At 42.5% G+C, this 10780-nt stretch overlaps 1 protein-coding gene across 1 annotated transcript; it reads left to right on the top strand.

The window, feature by feature from the left end:
- The first annotated feature begins 239 nt into the window (after positions 1–239).
- Positions 240–1620, top strand: CUNH2orf66 (chromosome unknown C2orf66 homolog). Its single transcript, XM_087202678.1, has 2 exons — positions 240–409; positions 1426–1620. Exons 1-2 carry the CDS (start codon positions 275–277, stop codon positions 1618–1620), a joined length of 330 nt encoding a protein of 109 aa, XP_087058804.1. The 5' UTR covers positions 240–274.
- Positions 1621–10780: the final 9160 nt, after the last annotated feature.

The following is a 10780-nucleotide window of genomic DNA, read 5'->3' as shown; positions in this document are numbered from 1 at the left end:
TGACCTTACAGGGGAAAATTAAGTATGCATTTTTTCAAAGGTGAAAAGGGCATACTCAGATGTCCCAGATGCTCTGGCCATCATGATCTACATCAAGCTAACCAGCTGGGGTTGGAGGAGCTCATTTGCAAATGAGTCTAGAAAAAGATGACTGCAAAATTTAGGTGAATCAGTGTATCCTTCTTCCTTTCTTGTCTTCCTTACAGAGGTTTCCCCTTTCTCTCTGTCCTCTGTTGGAAGCCATCAACAGTGCCCAATCCCTGCTGTCACCCACATGCGACACACTATGTCCCAGGTGCTCCTCCTGCTGCTGTGTGTGGCTCTGGTGCTCCCTGGGCGGGTTCTTGGAGCCACACTTAGAAAGGATGACTCGTGGAAGCCACTCAGCAACCCCCGCAATCGCAATCTGGTGAGAACACACCTGGAGTGCTGGCTTCTGGGGGGAGAGGCCCTGCCTGGAGTTCTGCACCCCCACTCTGAGAGATCCCCCAGGGTCAGGGAGGGCACCAGCAGGGCAGGACCACAGTTTTGCTGGTCTAGAGGTAGGGGTCCTAGTATCTCTCAGGCCAATTCACATTTGTTTCTGTAAGGAGAAACAAATTTGTCTCTGTAAATCATCTTATACATGCTTTGAATTTATAGCCTTGATTTGTAACACATACACAAAATCAAGAATGTGACAGGCAACTGCTTTTCGCACAACATAGATTTAGCTGATGATAAAATGGATGACCATTTTCAAAATTTAACTGCAAAAAATGGAAATCAACCCTGCATAGTTATCAGGTTCCTAATTATATTTTCAGCATACATTTATCTATAAAATAGAATTCAAAAGATCAGTAAAAATTCTCTTTTAAAAGTATGATAAATACAATAAACACACTGAGACAACTATTTCAAATTGTAGTTTTTCTAAAGAAAATATGTGAATTAACAATGTAGAGTTAGAACAGTCACACGGATAGTACTTTGCACAGCCTCTGTGTGCTCATTTCCAAAGGGAAACCTGAAAAGCCAGGGACAGTGAAGGAACTACTGCAGGGAGTGACTAGGGCTGAGATCCACCCTGCAGACAGACAGACAGATGACACCACAGTGACCATTGTGGAGCTCAATCCTGCTTTGATCTGGCAGCAGATATTTTTGCAATGAAGCCTCTGCCTGGGGGTGCTGTTGAATACTTGATACCTCCCTCAGTTTTCACCAAAGTGATGAATTACCTTGCTGTAGGTTAAAATGTCAGCAACAATGTAGGCAGAGAGGAGAAGAAATAGCCAGTGCTTATCCTTTGTACTTCTCACCCTGGATTTTCAAAGTCCTTGCTCCTAGATACCCTTAGAGTCAGTGGGGGGAGGGGCTACTTTGGAATATTTTTAGTATTTTATTTACATATGGCACCGAACATTTTCCTTCTCTCTTTAGTTTTTCAGGACCCTTCAGGCATATTTTAAGGGCAGAGGTCTTGATCTTGGGAAATTTCCAAGTAATTTCTCCATAAGTGACAATCGCAGGCCGCTCTCGGTCCAGTTAGAGAATATCACTTCTGCATTTGCGGACTATGAAGAACAGAGGAAAACCTCCTCCCCAGCGACCTCCGAGGTTGACGCTTTCTTCTGAGCACAGGTAAAAAGTTGTCCTCTTATTCTCAGGCTACAACTCAGCCATGAATTAGAAATTTGGAACACGATTTTCTTTCCCCCTAGAAATAAGTGCTCAGGTCTGATTATACTCATTACCTTTAATAGTTGGATTTGGTTCAGATATTTTAGAGTCTGTTTTAAAGAGAAATGATAGTCAGGCCGGGGATTTAGCTCAGTGGTTCTGGCGCCTGCCTCATAAGCGCAAGGTCCTGAATTCAATCCCTGGTACCCGCCCCCCTCCCCAAAAAAGAGAAAGAGAAATGATAGTTATGATTTTTTTTTTTTGGTACCGGGGATCGAACTCAGGTTTTTGTGCTTGCACAGCAGGTGGCGAAACCACTGAGCTAAATCCCCGGCCCAGTTATGGTTTTTTTAAACCATAGTTTTCTAGGGAGAGATATATTAAAACAATAGAATTGTCACTCTTAATAGTATTATTAAATTAGTGAAATAACACACACTCTTACCTATACGTATTTTTTGTCAGGCCAGGTCACAGAACTAAATTATATGGAAAAATCATATATAAAGAAATATGTCAAACTGACCCATTGGGCTAAATGGGAAATAAGTGAAAAGAATGGTTCTTTTGGAGAGAAAGTGTTATATATATCTTTGAGCCCAAATGTTCTGACTTAAATAAAAACAAGGTAAATTATTAGTAAAGATGAAATTTTTCTAATAGGAAAAAATTTTCATGTATTTTTGGGCTGGAGGTATGGGGTGTTTACCTAGCATGTTTGAAGTCTGGGGTTTGACCCTTGGAATGCAAAACACAACAGAAGATTAGTTGTGTATTTGAAGTTTGAATTTTACTATTCTTATTACTATAGCATTCTTATCAAATAATTGTGTGCCATTTAAAAAACAGCAGGTGTGGTACATTCCAAGCAAATACATTATGGTTCTAGTGCATTAGCTTTTTGTTTGGCTGAATGATAAAGGGAATCAAATCATAATTAAAATCTTCTCCTATTCTTTCAGAAGTGAATGGTTAAAAATTGCACAGAATCATACCATTGTTGTACTTCACTGTGTTTGTGAAAGGTTTTCATCATTATTTTTCTTAAATGTGATGAGTTTTAAATGATAGCTTGTACTCTAAAAAGGAGATGCAATTTCCCATATGGAAAATGAACTTGAATATTGTCCTAAAATGATAAAATAGCTGGGCATTGTGGCATATGTGTAATCCCAGCTATCTGGGAGGCTGAGTCAGGAAGGTTGCAAATTCAAGGCCACCCTGGGCAACTTAGCAAGACTCTGTCCAAAAATAAGAAATTAAAAGGGCTGAGGTTGTAGCCTAGTGGTAGAGAAGTCTTGGTTTCAACTCCCAGTAATGGATAAATACATAGAAAATAGATACAAAAATCTATTTACAAAAATAGATAGAAAATAATATTAATGGAGCTTTCCCCTCACTGTTTTGCGCACATAGACCCTAGGGGATCAGACGCCCAAACAGTGAATAGTTATTAATATTATAGTTCCTAATTTAGTGTGAGGCAGATAGCTTGGTTGTAAACATCAGTTTCTCTGTCTATAAATTGCAGACACTAATCTCTAGCTCCTAGAAAATATTACAGCAAATACCAGATAAATAATCCGCGTGTGTGTGGAAGGGGGTGATCCACAGTTTAGGACAGGAAGCTGAGGAGGTGCCCAGCTGGCGGTGTCATGGTAGGAATGATTCAGCTTTGTGAAAGAAGCAGAGCTCCTGATTTGGAGTATGTTTCATAATTAGGAGCTATGCATTCCCAACATCTGATTAGAAAGTGAAGACCAAAAGTTTTCGTGAAATGTGTTGATTTGGGATTCTTTGTGTTGGCCACATACTTTGCTTTCTATTCGTTGTAACATTTTCTTGTTCTTTCAGGTGTCTGGCCTTTGTAAAACTACAGAAGAAGTTGCTCATTAGAAATATTCAATCATGATTGTAGCTGAACCTCTGTGTGTGTTTTCCCTCTCCACATTTGTCCATTTGTAATGATTTTATTCTGTGTTTCCAGATGTACATATAAAAAGCTTGGGCTTTGAAACATATGTGATTTATGTGTGTTTTTTGTTGTTTTTGTTTTTGAGACAGGGTCTCACTATATAGTTCAGGCTGGCCTTGCACTCTATTATGTAGCCCAGGCTGGCTTCAACTCACAGTGATCCTCTTGCTTCTGCCTCCCAAGTGCTGGGATTATAGACGTGCACCGCCACACCCGGCTTATGTATGTTTTTTGAAGTGTTTTTCCTTTTTTTTTGGTACCAGAGCTCGAACTTGGGACCTTGTGCTTGAGAAGCAGGTGGTGGAACCACTGAGCTAAATCCCTGTCCTTTTTTTTTTTTTGAGGCAAGGTCTCACTATGTAGTCCAGGCTGGCCTCAAACTGATAGTGATCCTCCTGCCTCAGCCTTCTGAGTGCTGGGTTTACAGGCATGTGCTGCAATGCCTCGCACATTTTTCCTTCTATAACCATAAATACTGATCTTGGGCACCACCTGAATTTGAAGGAAAAAAAATAACAGGAGGTAAAAAGATGACAATTTTCCAAATTAGATTTTTTTTAAGTTTGCCTTTTAAACTTGTTTTTAATATTTATTACCATTAATCCATATTTTCTTTGAAAGGGACTTTGATTACTTCTTATTGTAGTTCATTATATAATAGGAGATTGGGTTTAAATTGCTCTCTAAAAATGTATCCCAACTTTCAGTGTAAACTATTGAAGGACCTAACAGTCATAGCAAAGGAGAGCAAGTGGCAAATATCGACAAGAGTTGAAATGGAAGCAAAGGGACATGAATTCTGGGAGCTGCCTGAGTCTCAGAGAGATGTGCTCGTGCCCCCGTGTGCAGAGGGAGGCCTTGTGAGACACCAGACCCCCTAGCTACATCGCCCTCACCCCCATAGCCTCCTTGAGGAGGCAGGTGCACGCAGGCAGTTCCTGTCTTTCCCCAACCTCCTGTCCTTACAGGGCCCAGTGACTGATGCCCACATTCTTCTTGGAAGTAGCTCTTTTCCTGGATCGCTATGGGTAGCTGCATACGTGGGCCACAGGTGCACTGGGTACAGTGGGTCTGTCCCCAGGAGGCGGATCCCACAGATAGATTTCAAGCTCTCGTGGGTGGCAAGCAAAGAACTGCAAAGTGTATGCCTGATGGTGAAAGAAAAGCGGCTACATTTGTTGAAGTTTAGAAAGAGAGAAATGGTGCCGGGATGAGAGAGAGAGGGGAGAGGTCCAAAGGAAAAGGGGCCACATGTGCTTTGGTGGGGATTTATGCAACGGCCCTAGGGGGGCCACCCAGCTCCAGTGGCTGGAGGGGAGTGGTCTGCCCAGCCTAGTGTTCTACCTGTACAGAGTATGTGCCCAAAGCCAAGAGCCTCAATTATGTGGTGCCCTACATCGAAAGGCCCATGGGAAAACGGCTCCCCAAGAGCCACAGCTCCGCTTGGCCCTGAGCCTGGCAAGGACAAATGGCGTCAGCTTTCCTCTGTGCTCTTTTAACTCTGTTTTCCGGGCCTAAATCCCAAGCTCTGCCTCCTTCAGATTTCCCATTTTGATTCTCCAGTATCTATCTGAAAGGCCAAAATGTTTTTTCTTGGTGTTTCCATTACCGTTATAACAATTTTGCTTCCTTTTGGGGTAATGTGGATGCTTCTGACTCACCAGAGGACAAATCATGACAAGGAAATAGAGAAAAGAAAATCAGAAAGATTACAGTTCCAAGTTATTCTGCTACCTCTGATCTTTAAAACAATTTTCATGACGTCAAAATGCCCAAGCGGAAAAACCATCCTCCCCTGTAAGTTCAATGCTCCCTTCCCCTTCACCATGAATCAGTATTTCCTGACTTCTTGTTCCTATGTTCCTGGCCAGCCAAAGCAAGCCAGCCTGAGCCACTGGGGCCCTGCAAGCATGGTCTGTTTATTAGTAACCACGCCTCCTCACTGGATTCTCTTCTTTTCCCCTAGTGATATTGGGCGACAAGTAATCCAAACAAGCAAAACAATCCAAACAAGGAAAAGTAACTCCCAACATGCTAGGCTCGAGTTTGTGTTCTCTAAAATCCAAGAATAAATTCTAGGAACAACAGAGGTTAAGAGTAGGAAGAATTTATTTTTTTTAGTTCTTTTTTTTCTTTTTAATAAATTTTATTTTATTTTATCCCATTCAAGAGTAAGAAAAATTTGAGAGAAAGCTTCTAAGAGAGACAGAAGGGGGACCAGAAAGTGGGTGCCCCCCAACCCTGCTTCTCAAAGTTGTTTTATGGAACAAAGCTACAAGGTGAGGAAGGTTCAGGTGGGACAAATCTATAGTCAGCTAGTAAGATTGCAAGTAAAGTTGCTTAGATAATACTGATCCAATGGGAAATCACAAGGTGGGCAAAACTATGATCAGCCAATAGGATTACGACAAGTACAGTCGCTTAGGTAATATTGATTAGATGGGGATCCAATGGAGAAGCAAGGCAAGGAACAACAGTACAAGAATTTTCAGTCAGGGACCTTTCCTGGAAAGGGTGGGTAGGATCTTGGTCCCCCAAGCAGGTGACTGATACCTGTTTAGAATATCAATCACTGCTATTCATCCTGAGGGGAAGTATGCAGGTGTAATAGTTTCTCTTCTTTTACAATGCTGGCCTTCAGTGAATGTGGGCTCCTCGCTCCGGCCCTGTCTAACTGCCTACAAGATATCTAACTTACCTATCTACAATAGTAGGAGAGTTAGGGCTGGAGACTCTGCCCCTTAGTAGTTCCCTGTTGTACAGTTAGAAACAAAGGAACTGAGTGAGTCACTCCTTTCCCTTCTTTCCACGGTGAATGCTGCAGCACCCTAAAGATTACCCATGCTCCAGCTCAGGCAGACTGGAGACCTCAGTGAGAGAGACAGTGGGAGGTGCCTTGGTCAAAGCTATCTGACCCTATAAATGCCAGAAGGTGAGTTATCAAGCCTCCTTTCCCCACTTCATCCTTCTGCCTGTTCCTGCTGCTATCATCCTGCAATCTTCAGTAAATGTAGCTACTTACTACTGGACGAGAACCTGGACTATTTTTGGCCCACTCAACTGTAACACCTGATTGCCTGGAAACTTCAGGGGACATTTCTGCAAGTGATTTCTGTGCGTCACCAGAACACACCCCACCCTGGCACTGCCCATATTTAAGGTCCAGGTGGGAGTCCCAGGACCCTTCCTCAGGAGAATGGGGAGCCTTCTGCTGTGAGATGTTTCTTTCCTGCCTGAGTGTCCTGGCTCTCATTCTGGCAACCTAATGCCCTCACCCTCACCTGCATTGTTACAAAGATGGTTCCAGAACCGGCTTTCTAACTTACCTTTAACCCTGACTGCGTCCTAGCTGCATTTCCTTCACCTCAACTCCCTTGCTCAAAGTTGCAAAGGCCTTTTCAGTTGCACCCGGTTTAATTCACAGAGATGTTTTCAGTACACACATATGCTAAGAGTAGAGTTTCCAAGGTACATCCTGCTAGTGCTCTTCTCAAGATGCTTATAGGTAGTGTCGTTATAGGACCAGGTGAGTTAGAACTGTAGAGATGCACCACACTCTGAATTAAATAGTCCTTTATTATCATCAGCCAGCATTCCAGAGTGGATCCAGCCAGAAAAACTCTAGAAGACAAAAGAAAAGTAGCTTGCAGGGTCATTTTTAGGGCTCTTTATGTATGGAGGGCTTAGGGAGAGGGAGAACACCAGCGGAATTTCACAGGAGCAGAACTTTGCTAAATTAGTGGGGGTCAGGGTAAGTTTCACACAGTTTAATTAAAACAAAATAACACACAGGTGCAAGTCTTCTGTTTACAAGGTAGTAAAGATAACATAGTTGCAGGGGCTGGGAATTTAGCTCAGTGGTTCTGGCACCTGCCTTGCAAGCACAAGGTCCTGAGTTTGATCCCCACTACCAAAAAAAAAAAAAAAAAAAAGATAACAGAGTTGCAGATTTACACAGATGCAGAGCATCCTATTTACAAGGGGGTAAAGATAACATAGTTGCAAACTCACATAGGCCCCAGCGTTCTGTCATGGATTAACTGAGGGGACTCCCAAGAGGGAAGGGGGAGGTGGCCGCCTGGAATTACTCGACTTTACACAAATGGAGTCAGGCTGGCTATCACAGTGTCTCTAAAAGAACATTCATGTAGGAGAGCATAGACATGGCTACAATATGGGCAAAATCCAGATCATGGGAATGGATAGGAGCTGAAAATAGTTCCACTACGGGGAGACAAAGAACATTATAATTTGAAGCAGGGACTTGAAGTCAGAGACCAGGGTCCCAAGTGTGCTTAGCCCAAGCCCCTCAGTTCAATTCCGTGCGCCAAAACACACACAAATAAATAAAAATAAAAGATCCTGGTTAGAGTATTTTTCAGATAGAGAACTGTGGTGTTAGTGTAAGCCCAACACCTCCAGCTATTGGACCACAGCTTGTCTAAATCCACCCATAGACATCTGGCTTTCATCCTACCCCTTCTATAAAATGGTGTGTTCCTCTGTTAAAGGGGTGGGGATGAACTAGCTGCCCTCTCCGCTTGGCCAACTTGTGAATAAATTCATTTTTCTGGGCTTTTCTTTTATTCTTGGTTACAGGCAGGTGAACAAACCCAGAAATCCAGAGAGCTGGAGCTTGGATCCAGGCCTGAGTCCCACCAGTTACATCAGGAGTGACAGTAGCCATTTCTAAGGATTATGCCGAAAAATGTGTGTCATATGCATAAGATAGCAGGTGGTCCAAATGGGTATTAGGGAAGGAAATCATACCAAGTTTTTGATGCTTTGTTGACTGTTGAGAAAAGAAGAAAACTTGGGTGGTATGAGTTTGGGTCTGAGGGCTCCTGAGGCTGAGATTAAGAAGTTAACCCACCTTTTTGTAGAAGAAGTTTGTGGGTTCACTGACTCTCATTGTGGAAAAAGAATTTGCAGTAAGAGGAAAGAGAAGGGTTTCAGATATGAGATGCACTCAAGAGCAGGGTGCAGGTGCTCAGAGAAACGAGATGCTCTACAGTTGGGAGTTAAGGATCTTGATGTGTTTTGGGTGGTGGAAATCTGGGAAATTTGATAATCTACAGTCATGGTCTTGTCTGGTTGGTGAGAGGATGGCCCACCTCTAGTGAGATAATGATCCGTTCCTCAGGAAGTCTTTGTTTTTATATACTGGAAATCTTTAAAGGTGGTCTATTCACAGGTGAATGAGGATCATTTCCAAATAAGCACGGGGAAAACCCATTTGTAGGAGGAATGTAATTGGCCGGGTTTATTGTGTTCTGAGAGAAGAGAAAGAGAAAGAAGAAGAAAAAACAACTGGGTTTATGTCCTGAAGCTGCAGTTTTTCTTGAAAGTACAATTAGTAAAATCTCAATTTCTGAGTCTCCTTTCTACCTACATAGTTTGTGTTTCTTCTATCCTACCTCAGGTGGTAGTTAAGAATAGAATATGGAGTCCAGATGAACATATTTATAGACTGAGACAGAGCCTGTGGAAAGGGAGAGTTTGAGAACTCACTATGTAACCCAGGCTGGCCTCTAACTCGAACTTGCATCTAACCTCCTGCCTCAGAAATTACAGGTGTGCACCACCGCATCCTGGGAAAACAGGGAAACTTGAGGGTACACAGGTGATGAAATCTAAGGGGTAAATGGTGGGAGAACTTCAGCTTTCACAGCAAAGGATAACTGGAGAGTGAAACACATACACATGGGGCAGAACAAGTGGAAAGAAATTAAGGAGAACAGTCACCATAGTGAAGACCAAATTACATAGAACACTTGGAAAGTAAATTGATTGGGACAGAGAACAAGACATTTTGGTGAAGAAATATTTAAATTTTTTCTTTAAAGCACATTTATTCCCACTGGCCTAATAATCTTAAACACAAAATATAAGGAAGCCAAAAGTGGTGGCACACGCCTGTAATTCCAGCACTCTGGGAGTTTGATGCAGGAGGATCAGAAGTTTGACCCAAGTCTAGGCAAATTAGCGCCATTTTGTCTCAAAATTAAAAAGATCTAGGAATGTTACTGGGTTTTGGTATGCTAGAGTCTCCTTCTGGAGGTGGTTTCTAGGTTCTTTCTGTTCTGAGCAAAAAATTAGCTAAGACAAGCACAAATGGTAGCAAAGTTTTATGAAAGGCAGGAAAACAGGCTGGGCAGAGCAAATTCTGGCCAAATAAAACTAGGAAAAGAAATACAGGCTACAGCATGAGGATAGGCCACCATGCAGGAGAGAACACAGTGACCAAAACTCAGTATGGACCGTCCTCTTTGTATCACCCTCTCTTCAGGCTGACACAGGGTCTAGGTTGTCCTATGGAAAACCTACTCAAGTTCTCGATAGAAGTCCATGTGCAGGGCTTTGATAACTGTTCTGTCCATGTGTTTTGGGATTTTGTAATTAACAGGTATATCTTTTTTCCAGTCCTGCCACACCCTAATCTGCTCACTCAGGGATGTAATTCAGTTCAAAGGCCTTGAGTTCAACCTCAGCTTGTGTTACCATATGTACCAAGTTCATGGTTCCATAAACATCCAGGAAGTCATTATAGGAGGCTGCTGTGAGATGTGTCAAAGCCCGGACGTCTGAGAGGACCTAAGGACACAATGCCTGAGTTTAGCACAGGCCACAGTGGAGCTTCGTAATATAAAATGAATCGGTATAGACAACCACGCATGAGCCACATGGCCTGCAGTGTTGCCCAGAATGTTTTGTCTTACTATGTCTTAGTAAAATGACTATAAGTACTTTGTTGGAAAATAAAGCTGGATTCCTACTTTTGTAATGTCTGAGACATGCTTCTTTTTTGGGGGAGCCTCCCCTGACCAGGACTCCCTTCAGCCACCAGCCCAGACAGTCCTGTACCAAAAGATGTGAGAGTTTTATTCGAAGTAACAAAAATAGCTCCAAAATTTCCCAGGTTCATCGTGGGTCCTCAGGGCACCTGGCCACTCAAACCAGAGCTAATTATAGATAAGTACAGCACAGGAAGAGCGCAGTTGCCTAGTGGCCACTTATCACAGGTGACTCTATTTATTTAAATGACCAGTTGTAACTTAGCTTCTAATCCAGTTCTTCAACATACAGGATTTAAAAGAAACTTGCATTTCGGTGAAAAAAATTGGTTATTTTGTTGTTGGC

This window comes from Heterocephalus glaber, unplaced genomic scaffold, assembly GCF_053883595.1.
Source record: "Heterocephalus glaber isolate CG9 unplaced genomic scaffold, H.glaber_assembly_v1.0 deba00001779, whole genome shotgun sequence".
Classification (NCBI taxonomy): domain Eukaryota; kingdom Metazoa; phylum Chordata; class Mammalia; order Rodentia; family Bathyergidae; genus Heterocephalus; species Heterocephalus glaber.
This window is presented reverse-complemented; position numbering and strand designations above follow the sequence as displayed.